We start from the raw sequence: 24,922 nt of genomic DNA, 5'->3' as shown, positions 1-24,922 counted from the left end.
ATTGGATCGAGATTTTTTTTTGCCGACGCTATTCGAGACTTCAAATTGGCGGGCCCGTTATGATGTGGTTGAAGATAATAATTGAAGAATTATTAACCACTCAAAATGCTTAACAATCATGTCGTTGCACCCCACCTGAATCCTTCCAAAACGTTACAGTTGCTCCGTTCACGTGATCTTGCCTCCTAACTCGTCGACTTATTTTTCCATTTTTATATTTTCTTCTATTTCGATTTTTATTTTATTCAAATTAATGAATCATAAAAAGAAAGCTTTTCCAGATATTTGTGATCCAAACAAACATGCTTATAAATATTACTAAAACCCCAAAATTTCATTGAATCAATAATGGATATCTTCTTCTTTTTCCTCTCCCCTATTAATCAATTTTTGGTTGTCAACGTTACATATATCCTAATAAGTTGGTTAAGTGTTTACTAATCATTTGATAACAATTCATACTATTTCAATTAATGTGTCAAATCATTCATGTGACATAAAATATCTAACGGTTCGAAATGCATTATTCCCATCAATAAAATTATAGTAAAACAATGGAAGTGGAGGGATGAAATGAATATCTGCACCTGTCACACCACGTGTCATGTTTGCTCCATTCTTTCAGACATTTGGGGTCAAACAATTGTACACACATACATCTCAACAATTCAACCATTTGCTTAAAATAATTAAAACAACGAATAACTTCTCCGTACAGATACAACTCTATCATCCAGCCTTGCAAATCCACAGTTCCCCCTATTGATTCTCTTGGAGTGCGCACGTGCCATTGTGTGCATAATTCAAGATTCAAGATTTTGGTTGCCTAATCTTTGAGGTGAAATCATCAAGAAATTTTGGTTTCATGGAAGAATCAAAGTTTTTATTTATTTGGGTAGTTGAGGATTTGGCGAATAACTTCTTAGATAACTACTTGATTGAAGAACAACTAATTGTGAACTTTATGCTTTTTTTTTTTTATGTTTTTTACATGATAATAATTTGTTCAAGGAAAACGATTTTCCACTCGACCAACCTTTCTTGGTTACGATACTGGGGTAAAATTGCTATAATATGAATATAAGCAACACTGAAGGCAAGAAATGACTTATTTTAGTTAATATAAAATGTAAAATAACAGTTGATCAAATTAATCCTAATGGATTTAGAAAGTACATAGACAAATTTTAGAAATTCACACATTCAAACACAAATTTATTGGTCTAAGATTCTCGTTACATAACGCATCATGTGAAACCAGATAGATAGTAGAGGATCCCACGTAGAACGTTGCCTAAAACAAATCGCTACCAATCACTAGAACGAGTTTTAAAAATGACATAAAATAGCACAAACAGTATAGCACTCTTGCATGGAAAATTTCAGAAAATGACAAGGCGTCCACACAAGGGAGGAATAAGCTTATCCGAACACCTATAATGGTGGGGCGTTGTACGGGTGATGGCCATAGTAAGGAGCTTGTCCTGTTGTAGGCGGCGGCACATACAATGTAGGAAGCGAAGGCAGCATTCCAGCTTGATGAGTACTGCAACATTTCATGGTAAACTTCAATTGCATCTTCCTCAAATAAGTAGTCTTTATTCATATGGCATATTTACGAGCAATCCCGAGTTTGTCTAATATATATTACATTTTTTTTCGAAAATCTAATTTTTATTACATTTAGTGTTGCATACATTTGAATGAATTAAATTGATAGATAATGTATACTTGAAATGAATTTGAAAATGATTTCACGAACACTTTTTATTAATTAACCATTAAAACGCATGATCTATGAGAGTGGGTAATCTTTTAAGCTAAAGATCAAGACTCAATTGCAAAACCATTAAAATGCATTGTATATGAGAGTCGATCAACTTTTGAGCGAAAGATCAAGACTCAATCACAAAATGCAACGATCCACCAGCCTCTCATTTATATAAAAAACACTCAATAAAAATTTGTCGCAGATGCAAGCACGTTAAATATAAAAGTGTTAGAGTATATTCAGAGATACAAACCTGTTGGTATAAAGACCGTGGACATGGCTGTAACCTTGGTATAGTGCATCTGACATGCCATGCCTGTGCAAATAACAGCACTTATTATTAGCTTAGCTCATAGAAGTTTTCGAAACACATGTAAAATCAAATCCGGATGAGACCAAAATTACCAACTTACATTGGTTGCTGAATTGGTAATTGTTGTGATTGAACAGAAGTTTGTTGCAGTTGACCACCTGCTTGTCGCATCAACTCAGCATACACATATTCATCAACACGTTGTTTGGCAAGAGCAACCTAACAAAGATATTGGCATCAAGAATCCGAAAATGGCAGCTCAGATCCAAATTTTTTCTGATTAGTAATTTTAGTAGTCCTATTAGTTAGGGATGGATCGAATGGTCTAGTAACGCAACAGGATTAGCAGAAAAGATTTCTTGTGATAAGCAAGTCTGACTAGTGAATCACTTGAAAATACCATCGGATTTTACCAGGAAAAGAGGAAAAAAAGGTACAAGCAAAAGAAACTTTACCTGTTGAGCACTACCACCTAGATGGATTTGCCTTTGTGTTTGTTCACCTCGGCCACCATGAACCTGCATAAAGAACAGAGGGAAAAGGACATGTAAATCATACATAAAAGATAACAATATCCAATATCCAAACCTTTGAAACCATAACTTACCTGTATAAACTCCAAAAGTTTGATGGGACGTAAACATAAAAAAAGAAAACAAAACAAAGATGAGCATTTTGACACAATCTACAACTTCTCAACCTGTTTCACAGAGGGCGTGAGAATTCAACGTATATAAGTCATTGCTTGCCATAGCAAAATGATATCCATGAACGCAATAAAACTTGTGGTGATATTAATATATTAATTTCCTTCAATCATGAATAACGATCTGCTTGCCTTGTACGAAGTAGAAACTACCAGAAATAAATATGCATGAGCATCGCCCAATCAATTATTTTCAAAGTAAAATCTGCTACGAACAGCAGAGGACACATGCAGGTAAATTCAAAATACCTTGATATTTGCTCCGGACTCATTTCTGATCCTTGAGATGTTAGCACCGAACCGCCCAATCAACCCACCCACCAAATTTTCAGGAACCAACAAATCCAGGTTAACATATTCAGCTGCAAGATTTTTAGTCCTAAGTATGTGTATTTATCGGAAATATAACATGGTTACTTTCACCAAATATTGCAATTAAGCTATCAAAATTCAACTGTAATACTGGAATGCAAAGGGTTAGTACCAGAAGCAGGATCCAAGTACTGTTGAGGCTGCCGATGAAAACCAGAATTATAAGTTGGGCTTATTGATATCACTTGCTTCGGCGGGTTCTCTCTAAACATAGCGAGTGACAGAATTACTAAAAAAAAGATATGTAGAGAGAATTAACACCATGCGAACCACCAATGCTCACCTAAGTTGACAACCAATTTCAACTACAGCTCTAAGAACAACAGGGATATCTCCTGATATCTGCGAAAACAAAACGAGTAACACTCACAGAATCAATAAATAGAGTTTCATCAGTTTTAGGGAAGCATTGATAATGGAAAAAATTAATTGTAGATCTCAATATTCTAGATCCATCAGGCATGCAAAGAGAGTACTTAAATTGTTTTGCAGGTCCAGCGTCATTCACTAGGCCTTGCATATGACACAAAGATAATAATCCGTTGAACTGATATTATAAAATTTAGAACATGAATCGTTTTTCATATAAAAAGAACGAGCAAGAGAATGGTGCAGTGCACAAGGAAAAAAACAGTATAACATACTCATGAATCTACAGTACAATTTCAATTCTATGCACTTGATAGGCAAGACCATGTTGATATGAAAGATGAGATCCCCCATCAGCTAACCTGCACAACGCGATCTGACTCATGGGCGGATGCATATGGAGGTAACTGACTAGGAGAAAGAACTGTAATATTTGCTCCAGAGGAATTCCTCAAGTTCTCTATGTTTTGACCTGAAACTCCAATCAAACCACCAGCTTGAGAACCAGCAATCAGAAGCCTCACTGTATTAGCTGCTACATGTCCGGCGCCAACTTTCGCTGTCTCCACATTACCACTACAGTCTTCCTTCAAAATTAGTAGGAAAGAAACGTTCCACATTAATGTTAGATAACAAACAAATTCAGTAATTAAACAAGACAGACACAGCAAACAACAAGAACTAGAACTAAGTAGAAGGAAACAAACAAAGGCTCTTGCACTGAACTTTCTTGAACTCAAATATAGTCACCGGCTCAATCAAACATGTGTAACACAATCTTATACGTTCGGCTCTCCCTTTCTAATATTATTTGTTAGAAAACCATTAATCCTCGTTGCATCGATTGTGCAAATACCTATTCTTGGAAGTCTGTAGCCATTTCCTTTAAATTGAAGTCTAGCTTACTATTTGTAATTCTTAATCCACAAAAATATTATCCACTCTAAATAATTTTCCTCCATAAGCAAGAACAGTCTCGTCGTGAGATTGCACACCCCTAGCAATATAAAGAAGAAAGAATGTTTATTATTAATTAACGTATTAACGTCAAACTTAGTCTACTGTAGATCTGCTGATTCTTATCTTGAGAATTCATAGGCAGTCAGCACATGTTAGAGGTTTATGACATCCGAGTTGGTAAAAATCTAAACAAATTCAACTGACATGAAGTTGAACCAAACCACCAAGCAAGATGCAATGTCCACAACAATGACCCAAATGGAAGTTTTGGAACAACATCATCATATTCTAGTTACAGTACCTTGAGGATAAGGGTAACAATTTGATGAAGAGCATTTTCCGCATCAGAGAAAACATTGTCGCTATCTTTGGAACTCACGATGATCACTCGCTCTTCATGTCGCTGCAAAACCGTCATGTCAATAAATATCCGCAGCCAGAAATAGCATCACCAAATATAGAAGGTCTAATATTACATAACAATGGAAGTTGGATGAGATATTCAAAAGAAAAATCTGGCCATCAGCTCAAGAAACCCATTCTGAAAATGACATGATTACACGGAGGCATGTGAATGGTGGGGTCTCTTCCGCATCCGGACCCAGTTGAGCTAGCCTTATGGATGCCAAATTATAAGCCAGACCCAGAAAAGGTTGCCTTTAGGATCCATACTTTTCAATATTCTTTTCTTGACAGGATGCTAAATTGACCTAAAAATGGATCCATCAACCCCTCATCCCAATCCCACCCAAACATCCATACACATACAGAATAGAAGGGAGGGAAAAAGGGGGCTGCACAGATGGAGGTAAGGAGGGAGAGCAATGGCCATGCGGCCAGGGCCACTCCAATGGTTTTTTTTTTTTTGGAGGGGGGGTGGGGGGTGGTTGAGACTAAGGTCTACAGGTTAGCAATAAAGCAATGGGGGCGGGGATAAACCAAGCAGCAGGGGTGGGGAATAATACAATGGGGTGGGATAAAGAAAGCATAAGGGGTGGGAGTAACATAGTGGGGGTGGGAGCAAGAAGCGATAGGGTGGGGTATGAGACTTTAATTTTAAAAATACCAGAGATAATCTGACGTAAATATGGATATTTAGTTTTTTGACTTTGGCGCAAAATGGATGTGGTCCGGAACCCATTTGAGATTTCCAGCAAGAAAGTGATGAACCTGGATCTGATTTATAAACTCACCACCTTATCGGCCTAAATCCCGTTAGAAATATAGAGGGGCCTAGTTCCTCTATCTGTTAAGATAGAACTGCAGAGCAACAAAATAAGGATGTGAGTTTCATGTCATATCCTACCAGCTTCATTTTGTACATTAAATTTGACTTTGTTTTTTTTGCCTAAAACCTAAAACTTATCGTTAGAAAACAGGATAATGAAAAATAAACACCACCACCTTCCCCCATACGGCCATACCAAAACTCCACTAAAGATGACATGTTTGCTCATGCTGTTCTTTTTCATCTCCATAAGACTATACACCTAAACCCTAGTATTAGCATCAGCTTCCCGAGTTGATGATAGGTACCAAAAATCTGAATTCCAAACCAAGCACAAGTTGCATCGTAACCAATTAATTTTCACATTGTTACCATCACATGTCTTCTACACTCCAATTGGGTAACAAATCAACTATGTACCAAAGTTTAGACTGTCTTAATAAATTTAAACAACAGAAAATAATTCCAGTAATATATTTACATCTTAGATTTATTTCGAAAAAATTGAAACTGCAACAGTTGGGATTTATTTTTTGTTAAGCAGATGCCAAACTTCTTGCTTCCTCTTTGCAACACATTACATCCCTTCCGTTTTTATACAAATAAAATATAATTAAAATAACATTAGCACCAGAAATAGGACAAACAGTCCATGATCAGAACTGCAGCATAACTCTCGCAAATATAATATTTGAACCCGTTGTTGATCATGAGAATTATAACAAACCCAAAGAACTCAATCAGTTAAAAAATAAAAACTTACTAACCGAGATAGCATCAGCAATTTTAATAGTAGCTTTAGTATCCTCCCGAACCTTCTGAATTCGATGGCCCCCCTTCCCAATGACCTTTCCGATCTGCCTTGAAGGCACCACGATGCGATATATCAAGTCTTGTGTAGCAACCACACGCCGCTTCGCTGCCGGCATGTCTGTTGATGCCCCTTCATCTGCATCGGCCTCCGTGTCATCCTCCCGATGCCTCTTGAGCGTTGAAGCCGGAATATCCGCCGCCACAGTATCCTCTGGTGGTTCCGGCAGAGTCGATGAAGGATTCATGCGAGACGCTGATAGTGACGGAGGACTAGGGCTAGCATATGAAATCGGATCCCCGGATGGATTCGGATTTTGGATATGGATTGGGTCATTAATCGGGTCTGCGAGGCTTTGTGCTCGAGACATTGTTTGTGCCAAGCTGTAAGCTACGAAGGTAAAAAAAAATACTCCACATTATATTATATTATATTATATTATATATACTAAAATAAGGAGTGATTTTCTTTAAAAAAAAAATGAGTTATTTAGTTTTTTTTAAAATAAAATACTGAATAATATTTTTTCTCTCATTATTAAATTACATGCATCTGTTTTTCACGAAATTTGCGGGACGTGCCAGACACGTGATCGTGAGAATTAGGAAATATGCTGATAAAATATTGAGAAAATTGAAGAAATTACCGACTCTGGGGTCTATTGAGAAAGGAAAGTATTCTCCTCCACACATGAGCAAAGAGGAATTTCTGCCGAAACACCAAAATTACAGCAATGGTAAACAAGTAGCTGCTAATATGTTTGATGTGACTTCTCCTAACATGCATCCGATGATGTATGGTGATAGGGCAATGCATAGGTATTCAGTTCCAAGTTCAGTGAATAACACTCGGGGGGCAAATTATTCCCCGTACTTATTACGAGAAAAATCTACACAAAATCTACAGCAAAGCTCTGCAGAATTCTCTCAATTCTATGTTGGTTTATTTCAATTTCCAGCAGTCAAGTATTTGAATTTTTTACATATTACTTGAACTTTCTTGTAAAAACGTTGATCAAGTTCATAGCAACATAATTAGATTTGATATTGTTAATGGATTCCTCCTGTAATTTCATCATATTCCTCATTTTATGTTTTTTGTTTTTGGAGTAATTTCGAAAGAGTTAGAACGTACGACCAAATCGAGATCCTCAACGTTTGATTAAAGATGTCAGATTATTTCACACTTTTGGCACGATCACGTGTCTGGCACGTCCCACAATTTTCGTGAGAAACAACATCATTACACTCTTGTGCAAAATATAATTATCTAAAATTGTGAAACTTATAAAAATACTTGTACCTCATATAACCAAATTGAAATTTAATCCTTGGATGTGTTAGCATCTTGTCAACCTTTATCGATGTATTTATAATTTTCAAAAACAGAGAGCAACAAACGTACACAAGTAACACAAAACTATTATGAGTTTGTGAGATGACTTTCAAGTTCGATCCAATTCATAAAAAAATATTATTTTTAATTATATGTATAGACCAAGTTGACCTGTCTCGTGGATAAAATAATGTGAAACCATCTCATAATCTCTTATGAGGTGTTCCACAAGTAATGTTCTTTCCGTGAAAACCGAATTTCTTGATTACACTAACCACGCTAACATATTAACTTTGACGAATTGAAAGTCGTGTTTAGACATGAACTGGGATGCACGAAGCAAAGTACTTGGACCACTAATTTGTACGTACATGTTTTTACGATTGAATCTTGGTAGGTAAGTTGTGTCCTACAATCTAGGACACTGCAACGAGTGATCGTTCTGCTGTGCTGAAAAAAGCGTACAGCAGTTGAATGAAGTAAATTTTTAAATCCAAGTGTTTCACTCATCTTTGCTGGTAAGTTCGTGCCTCTTCTTTTGCCCTGTCTCTACAAGCAGAGTCAGAAGAGCTTCGCATACTTGAGATGCATTGGCTTCTGATGGATCGTCATCCAACGACGAATAAACCATCCAAGCATGGTCGAGCTTGCGTTTTGGCCGTACAACAGTCGAACCGGGAACCTCAGCATCACGACAAGTTACGAGCCCGTCACTCTTTTCACCATATCTGATCTGAAGCAGCTGAGCACATGCAGCCATTGCCGCACCGAGAGGAACCACAACAGGGAGTGTTGTAGGTGAACCACTAGCGAGAGGGGAAAACATGGGTAGTTCTGCATGGGCCACACGAGATAATGTAGCCAAAACAACTGGAGAAATGCTAGCCTCTGTGTGGAATGAAACAACGGGCAGCTCCCTAGGTAAATGGTATTCTCGCAAGAAGTTTTTTCTCCTCTCGTACGTCAAATCTTCAAGCGCCTGCATGTCACCCTTCATAACAGCTACCAATATTAGCGCATTCTATTGCTACAATGTATGGTGGATTTTGTGCTATGTGCTGTTAGTAAATGAATAAATATCTCCTCCAAATCCCTCAGACTACACCAAAGAAACAAAATGAATTGGCATCTTACTCAATATTTCAGGTAAAAGTCAAATTTCAAGACTATAATAAACCTGATAAACTGTGTATCCCGTCCCGATAAAAAAAAAACATTTCAATTTTAGCCTTTTTAGGTTCTGTGTCACGGTAATTTCAAATAAAATACACCAAAACATTTTAGGAAACAAGAAACAATATCAGAGAAAAGGGCGGATGTAAGCGTACCTTAATAACTTTACAAATCAGGATCTCCATAAGCTTACGGACATTAAAATAATCACCAAGCTGTCCTTCCCGTAATATATCTGAAGCAATTGGACTACCTCCATATGGACTTTGTGCTAATGCTAACCCCGCGACCTTGTCTTTGAGTTCATCCCAATACATGGACAAAGAGGCAGCCGCATCGACACCCCCCTTGCTATGGCCAAGTAGCAAAACACGTTTCTTTGAACCCCAATATAATTCCTCTATGTAGTCCTTTATCTCTTTCGCACTCTTATCTACTGAAGCCTAAACCTTAAATTCATTAATAATAAATAATAAAAATAACACCAAGTAAACAGTGTTAATTGACAAACACCTCACTGTGAATTTTGGCTATATGACAGGTGAGGCCCATCTTTGAAAAACTTGTTTTTGTATTCACAAAGTAAAGAGGCCCATGGTTGCTGAAAAGACCTACAAAAGTAGCAAAGACTAACGATTAAACGTAACATAATCTGATAGCTGAGAGTACTGAGAATCATTTTCACTGTTTAAATTTTTTTTAAATAGTGCAAATAATCCAATGCTACAGAATTATATTCCTAACACTTAAGAAGCACCAACACAAAATTACAATAAAAATCATTACTGTTCAAAATAATTATTGTTCAACTACTTCCCCTAACCATAACACAAGGATGAAAGTGTACAGAAAATGAAGCTGATCGTTATTTTTAATTATTTTAGAATGATATTAATATTACTAGACCAACTATGTGCTGTTCACAATCATAACCTACAGAACCGCCAGGAGAGTAATAACTAATACCCTAAATCAATATAGCTTTTGTGTTCCTTTGCTTTTATGATTTGTTGTACATATCCTCGCACCCGTTAGTTGGGAGGGAATTATGACAAAGTTCAACAGCTGTACCCTGGGGTAGTTAGCAAAATAATATTGGTTAAAAATTTTTTTTAAAAAAATAAGCCACCCATGTGTATTTGAGCCACCCACGTGTATCTGAATTCACTCAAATACACTTGGGGAGGTTACTTTTAAAAATGAAATTTGACCAAGGTAATTCCCCCAAATTTTCCTCAGGTGCCTAACAAGAAGGTCTCCAGAGATACCACTTTATGAGCTAACTAGGGGAAACGAGTTGCTACCTGGGACCAACAAGTAAACCATTGTGTTTGGCAACCCATGCAATCCATGCCTGATAGAGAAACACAACTAAATCATACACATGAACTAAGAACATATCTAATGAGATATGCTGGAAAAATACACATCGAATAAACCTTATATCATCAAGTATTTCTGTAAATCTTCCAGTTCCATCTTCAACTGGTGGCATGTCCGGATCTCGTTGTAACCATCCAATGTCATCAGCAGAGCCTTGAACTGTCCTCTTGACCTTTTCAATAAGGCTGATAGCAGAACAATAATAAGATAATTTCATAAACAAATAGAGCAAGAAAATCAGAACGTGAAAGTGCAACAAAATCAAGGTCTATCATTTGATGAGTTGTAAAAAGTAGATGATTGGCAAAAAAAATGACAAAACTAGACAGGATCCGACAAACACTTCTTTCTTTGCAAAATTTTTGCGATCAAGTTTTTCATGTAAAATGGGGATATGCCAACCCATCAAATAAAAAGCACAATGCCCATGCGTTGAATCCACTAAAATAAAAGCGGCACCATCTAGTAGGCTCAGACAATTATTACCCTTGAAAAAGGGAAATGCCATTTTGGTGGTTGTTATTTGATTCCACAACCAAGCTAGAATTTTGAGAAGGCTCTCCAGCAGAGTTCCTGGTTACTCCACCGTGTACTATTGGAGCATCAAATTTGGTATCAACTGATCCAAAAACGGATGAAGCACTGCCACTTAAAGACATATTCTGATTAGGTGTCAAAGATATGGCTTCTCCTGAAGCAAACGTCAACATTTCCGGCCCATCAGAGTCTTCAGATACAGGTCCCACTGCAAGAAATTTATGCATTAGTTAAACAGCATAACTTTCAAAGCCACCATTTCTAGAAAATCATTTTTGGTGCTTAGGAAAGAGATGGAGGAGAAAATACATAATTCATATAAAAAGGGAGGCAAGCTTTTTATGACATGTGATGAACCAAATCAATTTAAATAGAATGTCTTCGTCCTGAAAGATGTTTACCATATGATCAAATAGCAAAAACAATCAAAAGTGAATAAATTGCTGCATTTTGCGCCACATGGAATGACTTCACGGTGTTCAACACAAAATATGGATTTAGTTGGTCGCCCAATGATCTCAAATCTTAAACCCTACCTAGTTTTATTCCATTCTCATATTAATTTCTTCACTAAAAATGCACCTTCCATATCCCTCAATAGCTGACCAGTCTGCTTTCTGAAGAAATTACCTTTATGCCTTTTCTGTAAATAATAAGTGAAAAAATATATTTTCCCCACTCTTGGATCAGATGAAGTGTATTTTTTAGTTTCATTCATCTCACATGCATCATCACGTCAGAAATGGAAAAACTATGCCTTACTTAAATCCACTAATTTTTCAGTGAATTTTACGTGTCGAAAAGACATCTGAATATGTGAATCTAAATAATGCTAGAACTCGACATCAAGAAAATTGTGGCAAATGATTTAAGGAACTGAAAAATACAGGAAAAATGAGGTAGAGAATGTGGATAGAGAGGATGCTAGTTTTCAACAACTTGTGTTCAATTATTGTTATGCTTCACATTCTCAATGTCTGGAACACAGCACCAATCCGTTGAACAAACACCAAAGTATTGATGAATGAAGATCAATTTAAATTAAAAGCTGAATGTTGGGATGTGTAATACATCGACACTTTGAGTAATAAACAACTTGCATATTCAAAGGCTTCTTAACCTGACATTGTTTGCATTTATCAATTTCTAAAAATCGAAATTTCACGTCCATTTACTATGCAGCCAACAGATGTCCAAATTATCATCTATTATAAGGGTCCGCCGTCCATATGATATTCAGAAGACTCTTGAGATGCAAATTAAAAGTAAACAATACAACACAGAAAGAGAGAGTCAATAGAGAAACATTATCAGAAAACAATATCGAATAATAGCTCATTGGATCACAGCTCCAAACTCAGGTTCCCTTACAGGAAATGATGAAACCGAGCACGAAATTTTAAATAGCACAAAGGAGTGTGTTTTCTTATTTTAGAAAGACGTGTGCTTGACATAAAGACGGTCCATCGACAAAACAAAAGAAGCTGAGACCTCCTATGCTTTAATAACAACAGAAAAACACTCGTAAACAAACATGAAGATTCAGTTGCAGTAGTTTGTTTTAAAATCAATTGATTTTCCTCCACGAGATAATCTGCATCAGCAACAATCATAGTATTCCATTAATATTGAAAATTCAAAAATTTACCAAACGTACACTGTTACAACAGAATAATGCAATACATAAATAAATGCATTCAGAATCATTGTTCTAGAAGCTTTTTCTTATGAAATAATAGATACCCGAAACATTAGTGAAACAGCGCGTGAAAATCGAAGTTGTTTCAGCGAAATAAGAAGCAGCATAATTCAGAGATGGTACTGATGTAAATAACTGCGGAATACCAGGCCGGTCGTTCCTCGTCGAACTTCCATTTTCCTTCACAAAAGAACTCCACGAATCAAAATAACCATAATGAAAAGCATATATCACAAGGTGCAATTGAAGTACATTACCATCAACGGCGATTCCTCGCCAGCGACATTTCTATGGTCCATGAATAATAGCGAATCCTCTACCTTATAAATTACATTAAAAAAAACTGGAAGCTCCTATAAGAACTCGTTGAACCACAATAAATGCTGGATCAAAAGCCTATTTCAGGCCAAAAATAAAAAAATAAAACAAGAAGAAAAAGCAAACTCGGAGCTGAAACAAGATTTGTTCAATTGAACCTGACAAACGAAAAATTATATGAAATCCGCAGAAAATTTAAGAACTTTACAGAGACAAAGATTGCTGTGCAACCTTAACTTGGCAACCAACAGAATTTCCAGCGAAGTTTTTATCCGGAGGAACGTCGTCGTCTTTATAATTTGGTGGCTTTTTAACTAAATTAAATTCAATCTTGTAAGGAAAAGGTGAGATTGCAATAATTAATCTACTCAAGCCGATGAAGTGGCCCATCATTTCTAGGAAAGCCCATAAAAGAGGCCCATTTCTTCTCAAGAGGCCCATTTCTTCTCAGAAGGCCCATGAGTGAATTCTATAAATAGCTGCTCATTTTTTCTCTCGAGAAAGATATGCTCTTATCTTTGACTTGGTCTTAATTTGGAGGTTTAACGTCTGTCCGTAAAGTTGATGACAGCCTCAAATAATTGGTTTACTTGATTCCATTTATTGTTAGTTGATCAGTTTAATGATGAAACAGTGTATGTACGGGAAATAATGAAATAAGTTGAATTATATTTTGAAAAATTAAAAAAATCGTGTTTCTAGAAATTAAAATTATTAATAGAACACGTGTGCCTAGATTTTTCCTCGAATAGTATTAAAAGCGGGTTCAAGTCAATAATCGATCCACTAACAATATATTAGTACATTCACTTATATTGATGATTTGATTTGAAGAAAGATTTGAACGATATATTTGAAATGACAATCTTAAAAGCATTTCAAATTCTTTCATATTTAACATTCTATTTCTATGAATTAAGTAAGATAAAGCAATTTATAATAGCACTTGACGATCTTCCACTATGGGGAATGGCTGAATTCAAGCACATATAAATTGAACTTAAGTCTTTTTTTATTTATTTTATTCAAGTCATTATTATATTTCTTTTATCAATCATTGACAATTAATTATTAGAAAGAGTTAAAAGGGAAGCTTAGTCCAATTTCAGCTTTTTAAAATTTTTTGGAAATTTTGAGCTCGAGCTTAAATTTCTCAAATATGATTCAAGCTCAAGTTTTAGATAGTCAACTTAATAGGAGGGCAAATAGCAGAATTAGAACATGAATCAATTTGTGTGCACACCCTTAATTTGTACATCAAAGCACACAATAGAAGTTCACGTATGTACTGGGAAGTCAGTACCGGAGCCCACAGTAGCATTGAGAGAAAGAGAGAGACATACACACAGATATTTATGGCATACATATCTGCACATTTTCGTAGAAGACGTTCAACTGTGTATCGTTCTGAACGATCTGGGGAGTCTTGATAACCTATTCGTGGCATGTGGATTGAAGCCGCCAAAATGAACAATAAGATATCACAGGAAATGCTCGTGTAAATACATTTATGATCTAATCAGAAAAAAAAAGTTTCCTAATTAGGATAAAATATCAGCTAACAAGTAAATTTAGAAGAAGTCTGCAAATCTAAGAAAAGCATGCAAATATTTACTAGAATATTGAGCAGCTGAAGACGATGCCTTTGCAAGGCAAACTTTCAAATCAGCAATCGAGATATTACTGCGTGGGAATTTACGCCTGATATTATACGACTGCACAACAGCTAAAGTTACCCATCGAGGAGTATCACTTGTAGTACTCTGTTTACTTTGGTCATCTGCAGGTAGTTGGATGCAGAGCTCCGAAAATCCAAGTGACAGAAATAGAAGGAAATAAAAAGAACTATTAGGTTGAAATTGGAAGCACAATATTGTCAAAACTGGGAATAACAAAATGATAATAACAACGTATGACAATACTGTTATATTAGATTTACTTATCTTAAAAATAAAGGTATGCTTGAGCAATAATAACCCTACACTATAGAAGAAAGACATAAAATCCCCTTTAGTCACACAGCTTACATTTTAAGACCATTATTATTGCCATTGCAGAAGGAATTCTACCAGTAACCAAGTACAAAACTTAGCAGAACCTGTTGAAGACAGAATTCAACTAGAAGAGAGAAATGAAAACTGCTGACCATTGATTTCTATGAGGTGTAGATCACCAAGATGAAGATCCCCGAATTCTGAATTCTGAAGCTTGCTCATATGCATTGGGAACAGTAGGTGATACTCTAGCCAATGCATCAAAAAGACCTCCACGGCCCCACTTCCTGAGTTATCGACACAGCTGTTCAAAGAATTTTAATTTAGTCAAATGCCTTCACGCGTAAATTCTGAGTTCTAACACAGATGAAGGGCAATCACAAAGCAATTATAACTTTAATAGGTAAACGTATGCTTTTACTGACATTCTACCTGAATATGATTGTGGGCTGTGAATGACATTATATATACCTGAATATGATCGTGGGCTGTGAAGGAAGGGCAATTGATGTATTGGTGCAGTCACCATAAACAAAACGAACTGAACCAGAATCTGATATTAAATCTAAATCGATAGGGCCCAAAGGATTACTGACTGATAGTGAACGATATCCAAGAGCTTCCCATTTAGAGAGTTTTTCCTCTGATTTTTACGAGCAGCTTCAGCTTTAAGATGCTTCTCGTCAGATGATTGTCTGCTATTTCTTAATTTCAACACATCAATGTCATCTGCTTGGTAGGCCTGCTTTAAGATGCTTCTCGTCAGATGATTGTCTGCTATATCTTGATTTCAACACATCCATGTCATCTGCTTGGTAGGCCTGATTGAATTTCTCGACCCATGAAGTATACGAAGCCTCATCGAGACCAGGATCAAAAGCGAGGGACCTTGAACCTTCTTGCACTACTGGATTATGAAGATCCTTAAAATCCATTGGATTGATCTCAAACTTTCTGTCACCCACGTTTGACCTTAACTCATGGCGGGATCCAATAACCTTGTCAGCAAGACAAATTAATTCACCCATATCCACTCGATCTGATTTTTCCGCATTAATCTCCAGAGGATCAAAATTATGCAGCCCAAATATAATAGATTTTAAATCTCCAGCTTCAGCTCCCTCATTATTTCCCTCATGATTCAAAATATCCTCTCCTACTACAATATGACTCAGCTGTAACTTCCTTCCCGCTCTCCGCATGATAACCTGCATGTATTCAACTGTTGGTCATCAACCAAATGTGATGATTTGAAAAAATAATAATGCGACCCCACCTCTTCAACGGTAAGTCCAGTAACTAAATTTATGGACAAGACATGATTGCTTTGACCAATTCGATTTGAACGCTGCAAAGCCTGCTTATCTACTTGTGAATTCCAATCTTGCTCACAAAAAAATTACATAGAAAGAGCTAAAATGCTCAAATCAGTTCTGAGCATACAAATCACATTGAAAATGGGCCGTCATGGTACTATTTGACCGGGCCGAAAGGGCCCAAAACAAAGATCCGTGAAATGTACTTCCCAAACCTCAATTTATGACAGACAAATTTCGATCTCTTCTACCCCTAAACCCCAAAATTTAAAAAACCCCATACCCCGCCACCGCCGCAGAGCAGCCGATATCCGCCTCAACCATGGCGGGGACGGGTTTTGGCTTCTCCACAACTTCCTCGTTTTCATCTTCTTCGTCGTCCCCTTCTCCCTTTTCGTTTGGCTTTTCAACTAGTTCAAACCCTACCTCAACCACTTCCGCAATTTCCTTCGGCGTTGGGTCGGGAACGGCATCTTCCACCACCGGGTCATCTGCAACCCCATTCGGAGGTTCCTCAATTTTCGGCTCGTCGCCTTCCCCCGCATCCAATTTATTCGGGTCTTCTACCGGTGCAGGCCTCACATCAAATACATTTGGATCATCTTCTGCATCAGGTTCGACTCCAACATCCAACTTTTTTGGATCTGGGACGACTCCGAGCTCTTTCGGATCTTCTGCTTCAGCAATTACTTCCAGTTTCTTTGGATCCTCTTTATCTGGTTCGGCGCCAACAACAAATATTTTCGGTTCGGGTTCTGCACCCAGCATGTTTGGGTCTTCTGCTACCGCGGCTTCCACCTCTAGTCCTTTTGGTTCATCATTATCTGGGTCAGCCTCTTCTTCAAACTTTTTTGGATCAGTGCCAGCTCCCAACATTTTGGGGACCTCTTCTGCGGCTCCTGCTTCAATTCCTTTTGGATCCCCATCTTTGGGTACGGGTAATACTGCTAACGTGTTTGGGTCGAGTTCTGCTGCTGTGGCCGGATCACCATCGCCTTCATCATCACCATTTGGTACCTCAACATTATTTGCATCCCCTGCTCCGGGATCTTCAAACTTATCTGGGTCCAGCAATGCCCCAACTTCTTACCCTTTCGGATTTTTCTCTGGAGCTTCTAATAGCAGTACCACCACACCGTCGTTTGGATCAGGTCTAGCCGCATCGTCAAACCTATTCGGATCGTCTTTGTCATCATCAAATACCGCAAACACTGCTCCCCTGTCCGAGTCAGGTCCAATCCCAGTGTCAAATGTATTTGATGGTAAGTTCCCAGCTGGAGGCCTATTCGCCCCCTCCACACCTTCATTTCCAACAAATTTAGCATCAGTGGGAAATACACCATCGTTTGGATCAAGCTCTGGATCAACTTTAGGCCTTTTGGGTTCCACTTCGTCCATGTTTAGTTCATCTCCAGTTACCTTGTTTGGTTCGTTAAGCTCTTCCTCCTCAGCCACATCATCCCCATTACCTACCAATGCTTCAAGCTCAGCTTCTTCGGCATCTGGATTTTCATTTGCCACTGCATCTAGTTCTCTCGGAAATGCACCATCATTTGGATCAAGTTCTGCGTCAACTTTAGGTCTTACGGGTTCCTCGTCATCCATCTTTAGTTCATCTCAAGCTCCCCTGTTCGGTTCGTCGAGCTCTTTCACCACAGCTACATCATTCCCCGCACCTACCAATGCTTCAAGCTCAGCTTCTTCAGCACCTGGATTTTCTTTCGCCAGTGCATCTGGTTCTCCTGGATTTTCGTTCCCTGCAGCATCAGCTGCTGGCCTGGGAACTGCTGCTACTACACCCGCCTCTTCATTTTCAACAGCGCCTACTTCTGTTTCTTCTGGTTTTTCATTTTTAAAGAGCACTACGAGTTTAGCATCAGGAACAGCTTCATCATCGACTTTGCCCAGTTTTGGCTCTACAGGGTTTCAATCCTCCACTTTAACATCGCCTCTGTCAAGTGTGCCCACATCAAAAGCCACTGCAGCTGGTACCACCCCTTCAGCTACAACTGCTTCATTTCTATCTGCTGCTACCGCATCTTCTACTGCTAGTTCTGGTTTGACCTTCCCTGTTTCTATTGGTACTGTTCATGCAGTGTCCACGACATTGAATTCCATTACGTCTGCTCCATCTACAGGTTTTACGGGTTTCAGCGCTGCTAGTGCGCCTGCATTGTCATCTGGAGCTTCAAGTGCCTTCTCTTTATCTTTGAAATCACCCATAGCTGCATCCTCAGTGTCATCTCAACCACAATCGGTTTCTACTCTGCCTTCTCTAGGTAAATTTCTATTCTCTTGATTGGAAATTTTTATACTTGTGCATATCAGTCCAAATTCAATACATACCATTTTCTAGATGTTGCATTCTTGTTATCTTGGGCACGTTGTTGAACTCTTAAGAATCAGAGCAGTCGAGGAAGAATAATGTTGATATGTTACTAGTAAATGTTCGACAAGAGGAATGTTTACTTGGTTTAGTTATTTGAGCTCTTGCTTGTTGCACCTTCTTTTAAGTTTTAGCGGAATAAAGAGAACAATGCTGGGATATTGGCGGATTCTGGATTATTTGATCTGTTGGTTTGCGTTGAAATTGTAAAATGAAGAGTTTTTTCTATTATGGTGTTAATTATTTGTTTTAAAGCTTTAATAATTTTGTGTTGGATAATTTGCTAGAAATTGGAAAATGAAGGGTTTTCTATTATGGTATTAATTATTTGTTTTAAAGTTGCGTGAATATGTATTAAGTTCCTTTATATAATTTGTGAGAAATATTTGAAAACATACATTCAATGGATGTTTATCCTTCATTTGAACCTTTTTTTTTAATCTTTATGTATTTATTATTATTATGATGAAATCTTAATTTTCTTAAAAAATATTATATTTTGAAGGTGCCATTGGTGAGGATAGTGGTCATGATTGTACTGGAATTTGAAGTCCAATTATTCGAGTAGACTGCAAGACACGTAAAACCAAAAATTTGGGTTTGATAGGCTAATGTAGGCTTCATCGATTATTAAAAGCATAGCACAGGTGGTATCAAGTCCTTGAATACTTTTCTTTTGTCCTATGTAGAAAAATGATGACAATGAGCTTTGATTAGAAAAGCTCTTAAAGCTTTCAGTTTTGGATGCTGATGGAATACTTGTTAGATATGAGATATCTCACTAACATAACTTTCTCATTTTTTCCTTTCTTTGGTGTGTCTTTTTGAATCATGATGTACTCGCCCATATATTTTATATGAAGCTGGTGGTAATTAATACAATACTTCCCTTGCTTGTTGGTTTATTTTTGACTGTCAATGTATTTGTAGGCGCTCCAGGTGTGGCTTCAACAACTCCGATAAGTTCAACTGCCGGTTCTTCTGCTCAAACAACATCATCCCTTGTTGTATCTTCCAGTAGTGGGTCTGTATGTCACACCGGTTCTATAATTTTTTTCATCTTATTCACTACAAAGTGTATTAATCATTGTGATGGAGCTGCAATTTTCAGGATGTTCCAAACTTGCAATCCCAGTTTTAGATATAATCATGCTTATAATCGTTCTTTTTGTTGTTTCTTGGTGGTCAATTTTTCCTGAAAGATATCATTTAGCATATAGATTGGAGACCGTATATCCAATCACTTTGAAAGAGTAGATAAAATACCATTTTAATAGTCTTACTATCACACAAAAAAAGTAATATGTTCTGAAAAGATGGGCATAAAATGTTAAGATACTAGACAAACAAATACAAGCACGCATACACAATATCGGAGTTTTTAGTGGTTGAATGAAAAGTTTGAATTCTGTGGTTTATGAGATTTGAGACCAAACTCTGGTTCCTATCCTCTCGAACTTAAGAATGAGGAGTGAAGAGTGGATTTCCCGCTAACACATGATTGGAAGCCGATAGATAGTTAACAGTTTCCCAGTTGGATTACTAGCACAAATTTACCAAAGTAGTTATTGTAAATTAAATGAATAACTCATAGCAAAAGTTATTTGGTGCTTTATTTATTAGATCAAATACTGGAAACATTTTGTACGGTAGATATATATTAGTTTTTAAACATTTATTCTCTCCTTATATTATTCTTGTCTTGTAGGACTACTTCAACAACCAGTACCGCATTAGCCTCTGCACCCAAGTTACCGTCTGAAATTACTGGGAGAACTGTTGAGGAGGTAAATGTTTTTTGCACAGGGTGGTGATTTTTTTAATTTTTATCGACAGTATGCTTATGCTTTACAGTTATGTAAACTTTACTACGCAGAAACATAAAAAAAACTATGTTCCTATAATTTTTTTATCAGCAATCTTCTGTTTGTGTTTTGGGTCACCAATTATGTGAAAATATTTTTTGTAGATCATCAAGGAATGGAATGCTGAACTACAGGAGCGGGCTGGAAAATTTCAGAAGCAAGCTAATGCAATAGCTGAGTGGGACCGTAGGATTTTGCAGAATCGTGATATTCTTCTCACACTTGAGGTAGTTCACTATATACCACATTAATATCGCAGGAATTTTTTCTCAGTAATTTGATTCTATGCCAATGTTTATTTGTTTAGTTGCCTTTACATTTAGCCTTAATTGGTGGGGTTTAGTAGTATTGCCTGTCAGTATTTGTTGGATGCATGTGCATTCCCTTTTTCTATTTATTATGTATGCTGTATTTGTTTTTTATGTTTTCTACCTTGAAGATGCTGTCACCGCGCTTCAGTTTTTAATTCAGTCACCTGGTGTATGAGGAAAAGTATTTTTTTATACAAGTCTTCTCATTTACGGTATTTCTTTAACTCTTGTACATTTCAGATCATTTAAATGGGCTCTAATTACTGCCTGATTGATTGTGGATGCAACTAAAAGAAGTTTGTGATCCCCTTAAAAGCTTCAATTCCGAGATTAACTTAATCTGGAACTTATAGAATGGCTTATCCAACTGAATTTATGTTTGACTAGGTACAGGTCAAAGCTTATAGAGTCGGACAGATTCCCATCTAGTTCGTGATTTTGAATATTCAAGTTCATTGCGTTAACTAAAAGAGTTTCTCAACTTAGTCTGATTTGTTTCTTGGAAAAGAATTAATGGTTTTTTTAAATAAAAAATTTAAACTAGTAGACTTTATTGTGTTCTCTCAAAATTTTATTTTTGTCAGTTACTTTCTTTTACTGATATTAAAGGTTAATTGTTGATCATGTTCATTTGAGACCATGTGAACCAATTTCTCTTGGCAAAGGTCTATTAAAAACACCAAAAGAAAGTTACAATCTACTTGAAAAATCCGAACGATGATGTTCAGTTAATACATTCTTGATTAAAAATAATGAATATGGTTATGATATAAAGTTGTATGTTCCAACTTGACACCCATAAGCCTAATGTTTTTGTTCTGTGGGTCTATCTTTCCTGTTTCTGAGGGATATGCACTGGTCCAATGCCCTCAATTACCTTACTGATGCACTCAAGTCCCTTCTTGAAGTCGTTTTTTATATTGGCCTAATATCAGGCTTTTGGATCCGAATGATCTATTTTATTTTTCACAATTTTGAACTAAATTGATGTCATTTGAAAGGGCTACTCGATAATTGTCTACTGTCTGTGAATTTCGTTGCCTTTCCACACGGTCTTGTTTGAAGGTCGAACCGCTCTTTTTGTTTGTCAAAAATTATATGTCCGGATTCAGAGTGTCAATGTGCATGAGCGATTGATTTAAGAATCCATCTTATGGACTTTTTTGGATTATCCTTAATTTTAGCATGTATCATATTTATTATTGGCTCTGTTGAATTTAACTCTTAAAATTTTGAATTAGAGTGAAGTTGCAAAAGTTGTTAAGACCCAGGATAGTTTGGAGAGGCAGTTGGAGCTAATTGAAACTTATCAAGATGAGGTACCCACTCTTATTGTTTTATGTAGTGATGGTGAAGTTTGTGCTTTGTTTTAATAGACAATTGATTATATGGGATGTAAGTTTACTTTTGAATATTCTCAAGTGTGATACGTTCATTGTGAATTTTGCCTTTTGTTTTTCCCGTTTGAGAAAAACTTGGGACATATTCTTATGTTTACTGAACCTTTTACAGAAATTAATTACGGGTTTAACTTTTAAGAATTCTTGGTAGTTGGTAACATATTTTCCTGTGTAACTTAGATTTCATATAAAGCAGTGTTCTAAATTTCGGGATAGGCGGCCGCCTAAGCACTGGGCGCCGGTCGGCCGATCGCACCGAAAATGTGATAGTCGGCGAGACTAGCGCCGACTAATCGTTTAGATGCCGCAGGCTTTTATGATTCTAAAAGCCCAATAATAAAAAAACCGGTGCCTCATTTGTTGAATTGTCCTAACAAGTAAAAGCCCAGTTTTATGGGCCATGAGGCCTAAACTAACGTCCAAGAGGCAACAAGAAAACCTAGTATGTGTGCTGCGGTCTGTATATCATTACTCTTCTGTCGATTTTGTCTAGAATGCTGTTTGCGTCAGTTTCATAACTAATTCTTGCTTTGGTTTCGTCATTGGTTGTTAGGTTGACAAAGCCTTGGAAAGTATGGAGGAAGAAGCCGAGCGTATATACAGCGAGGAGCGTGGATTACTGCTTGATGACGAGGCTGCATCTACCAGAGATGCAATGTGAGCACTCCTTTTGCGTGGTTCTTGTAGATTCCTTTTCATATGTTTTGACAGTCTCCATCTCTCATCTCAGTTTTTTTGTTTGAAAACATTTCTCAGCTCGAAATCTGAACATTGTCGTTGGGTTATTATGAAATTTAGCGTTACTGTATCTTAGGTCTAGCCGTTAGATGACCGACAGTTTTCAATGCAATGAGCCGTTGAGTCATTGGGCATCAAATTACCTTCCAAGGCTTGGTGGAGTTAAAAAGTACTGTTGATTTACTGTTCATTTTTAGTCTTATACTTTATTTTTATTATTCTTAATGATTGCAGGTACGAGCAGGCTGAAATGATAGAACGAGACCTGGAGCATATGACTGAACAGATTAAATCTATTATCAATTCTATTAATGCCAACAAAGTGAGTACTTTTACTTTAAATGTGTTTTATATTCTTAAAAGATTTGAGTAGACAATACATAACTGATATTTCAAAATTAGGGTGGAGACCTTGATGCCACGGATGGAATGACTCCACTGGATGTCGTCGTTCGTATCTTAAACAACCAACTGAGTTCATTGATGTGGGTTGATGAAAAGGTAAGAATCTTAACTCTTGTTCTTTTTCAGATGCTGTTGCATTTGTTGTGAGCAGCAAATACCACTCTTGTTAGTATATGGTCAGCAAAATTTGGTGTTTTTCTATTGTTCAATCTATATTTTAATTATGATATTACCAGGAATTTGTGTGGTAATTACGGTTAAAATTGGTATCCGAATTTTCACTATTCATTTCAAAAGAATTTATAAGTTACAACTTACAACAATCGCTGACAAGGGGCGAATGGCGTTTGGCCTGTTTGAAGGCTGGCTTCATGTGGAAATGATGGTGTTTGTGGGTGACCCTTTAATAGAAACTTTAGAACCGAACTATTGAAGCTAGCAATCACGGAAATCATAAAAAAAGGCACACACACACACACACACACACATCGACTTTCACAGGTCTGAGTGACAAAATTTGTTTTTTTTACTGTTTTATCAATTCTTTTCCTTTTGTATGTGTGGCAACTTCCAATTTAAGTTTAAGTGGAAAATTTCAATATTCTTCCATTCACACATTTCTTTACAAATATGGAGCCAGTTAAAATTTCATGTGATGCAGTTAATAGAATAAATATCCCATTAGTTTGATGTAACAACATTTTAAACCTTGACATGCCCCCCAGTATTTGCTGTCTCTCAATTCTTCTATCATTTCAGATTTGAAAATTATGTATTTCTGATGGTTTGTGTAACATGACAGGCGGAGGAATTCTCTTCACGTATCCAGAAGCTCGCAAACCAGGGTTCAGCTACAGAGCACGAATTGACGCGGCCGAAGCTATGGTTGAATTGAGATGTAAATTGTTTAGACGTCGCGTATTTGGTGGCTTCAATCTATCATTTGTATCTCAAAAAATGTTTATCTGAAGATGTTCAGATTTCAGATCAAGGATGATATGCGATTCAACCAACTATTTATTATTTTCTGTGCTAGAATTTATGTGAGGGGAAAAAGAGAACTTAAATTTTGATTTGTTTTATATCATATTGATGTGATATTTACACATCGATTCAACGTTATGTCAGAGTAACATAGATGTTGTATAGGTGTGACTTGTGGTTTTACGTCGGAAAAAAAATATAATTGCAAACTTAACAAAAATAATAGATAATTGAAAGTTAATAATATAAAACATGTAAAATTAGTATTGTAGTTTTTTTCAGCATAAAGAAAGTCGCAGATTTGACTTGAGCCAAGTACGATAAAGTAATAAACGATAGTCTGTTGAGCAAAACCTGAGTTCTGTTTGGATTCAATTTTTGTAAACGTTAGTCTTCGAAATGATTAGCTTATGTAAGAATTCTATTCATACTTGACTTCATATTTACCAGCACAATCAGCATGCTTGTCTTGACCAAGTTAAAGATCATTCTCTTAATGTGCTATATGTTAAATTAATATATTACGTTTTGTAAATATCTTAATGTAG

The 24,922-nt window shown here is 36.8% G+C and overlaps 3 protein-coding genes and 1 pseudogene across 7 annotated transcripts; 1 reads left to right on the top strand and 3 right to left on the bottom strand.

Annotated features, from left to right (window-relative positions):
* Positions 1-1,194: 1,194 nt before the first annotated feature.
* LOC140972791 (uncharacterized) lies at positions 1,195-6,922 on the bottom strand. Its single transcript, XM_073435214.1, has 10 exons — positions 6,487-6,922; positions 4,793-4,894; positions 3,894-4,118; positions 3,446-3,504; positions 3,275-3,366; positions 3,040-3,152; positions 2,540-2,602; positions 2,185-2,303; positions 2,025-2,087; positions 1,195-1,546 (listed from the first exon to the last, which is right to left on the bottom strand). The coding sequence occupies exons 1-10, from the start codon at positions 6,898-6,900 to the stop codon at positions 1,435-1,437; spliced, it is 1,362 nt and encodes a 453-aa protein (XP_073291315.1). The 5' UTR covers positions 6,901-6,922; the 3' UTR covers positions 1,195-1,434.
* A 1,420-nt stretch (positions 6,923-8,342) lies between these two features.
* LOC140972789 (uncharacterized) lies at positions 8,343-13,273 on the bottom strand. 4 transcript variants are annotated; one of them, XM_073435212.1, is made up of 8 exons: positions 12,915-13,273; positions 12,804-12,837; positions 10,908-11,166; positions 10,478-10,606; positions 10,343-10,392; positions 9,552-9,667; positions 9,194-9,481; positions 8,343-8,856 (listed from the first exon to the last, which is right to left on the bottom strand). In XM_073435212.1, exons 1-8 carry the CDS (start codon positions 12,954-12,956, stop codon positions 8,368-8,370), a joined length of 1,407 nt encoding a protein of 468 aa, XP_073291313.1. In that variant the 5' UTR covers positions 12,957-13,273; the 3' UTR covers positions 8,343-8,367. The 4 variants fall into 4 exon arrangements, with proteins under 4 accessions (XP_073291313.1, XP_073291311.1, XP_073291312.1 ...); XM_073435210.1 differs by having other exon boundaries at positions 12,702-12,837; positions 12,915-13,272; XM_073435211.1 differs by having other exon boundaries at positions 9,552-9,649; positions 12,702-12,837; positions 12,915-13,272.
* Positions 13,274-14,546: 1,273 nt separating this feature from the next.
* On the bottom strand, positions 14,547-16,362 carry LOC140974615 (probable helicase CHR10; annotated as a pseudogene).
* Positions 16,363-16,479: 117 nt separating this feature from the next.
* On the top strand, positions 16,480-24,470 carry LOC140972788 (uncharacterized). Of its 2 annotated transcripts, none has more exons than XM_073435209.1 (10): positions 16,480-18,342; positions 18,424-18,564; positions 19,611-19,695; positions 20,380-20,458; positions 20,641-20,763; positions 22,089-22,166; positions 22,801-22,904; positions 23,220-23,307; positions 23,388-23,486; positions 24,193-24,470. In XM_073435209.1, the coding sequence occupies exons 1-10, from the start codon at positions 16,608-16,610 to the stop codon at positions 24,283-24,285; spliced, it is 2,625 nt and encodes an 874-aa protein (XP_073291310.1). In that variant the 5' UTR covers positions 16,480-16,607; the 3' UTR covers positions 24,286-24,470. The 2 variants fall into 2 exon arrangements, with proteins under 2 accessions (XP_073291310.1, XP_073291309.1); XM_073435208.1 differs by having other exon boundaries at positions 16,482-18,342; positions 19,602-19,695.
* Positions 24,471-24,922: the final 452 nt, after the last annotated feature.

Source organism: Primulina huaijiensis, chromosome 3, assembly GCF_012295235.1.
Source record: "Primulina huaijiensis isolate GDHJ02 chromosome 3, ASM1229523v2, whole genome shotgun sequence".
NCBI lineage: Eukaryota > Viridiplantae > Streptophyta > Magnoliopsida > Lamiales > Gesneriaceae > Primulina > Primulina huaijiensis.
This window is presented reverse-complemented; position numbering and strand designations above follow the sequence as displayed.

Excerpts from the sequence above, each read along its gene's own strand:
- LOC140972791 (XM_073435214.1), bottom strand. The coding sequence starts at position 6,900 with ATGTCTCGAGCACAAAGCCTCGCAGACCCGATTAATGACCCAATCCAT. Across the intron at positions 3,505-3,893 it reads AGTCAGATCGCGTTGTGCAG|ATATCAGGAGATATCCCTGT; the intron begins GTTAGCTGATGG and ends TTGTTTTCGCAG. Across the intron at positions 2,088-2,184 it reads TTACCAATTCAGCAACCAAT|GCATGGCATGTCAGATGCAC; the intron begins GTAAGTTGGTAA and ends TTATTTGCACAG.
- LOC140972789 (XM_073435210.1), bottom strand. The coding sequence starts at position 12,956 with ATGGACCATAGAAATGTCGCTGGCGAGGAATCGCCGTTGATG. Across the intron at positions 10,393-10,477 it reads GAAATACTTGATGATATAAG|GCATGGATTGCATGGGTTGC; the intron begins GTTTATTCGATG and ends TTTCTCTATCAG. Across the intron at positions 8,857-9,193 it reads TGATTTGTAAAGTTATTAAG|GGTGACATGCAGGCGCTTGA; the intron begins GTACGCTTACAT and ends GCTGTTATGAAG.
- LOC140972788 (XM_073435208.1), top strand. The coding sequence starts at position 16,608 with ATGGCGGGGACGGGTTTTGGCTTCTCCACAACTTCCTCGTTTTCATCT. Across the intron at positions 20,764-22,088 it reads ATATTCTTCTCACACTTGAG|AGTGAAGTTGCAAAAGTTGT; the intron begins GTAGTTCACTAT and ends ATTTTGAATTAG. Across the intron at positions 22,905-23,219 it reads GCATCTACCAGAGATGCAAT|GTACGAGCAGGCTGAAATGA; the intron begins GTGAGCACTCCT and ends TAATGATTGCAG.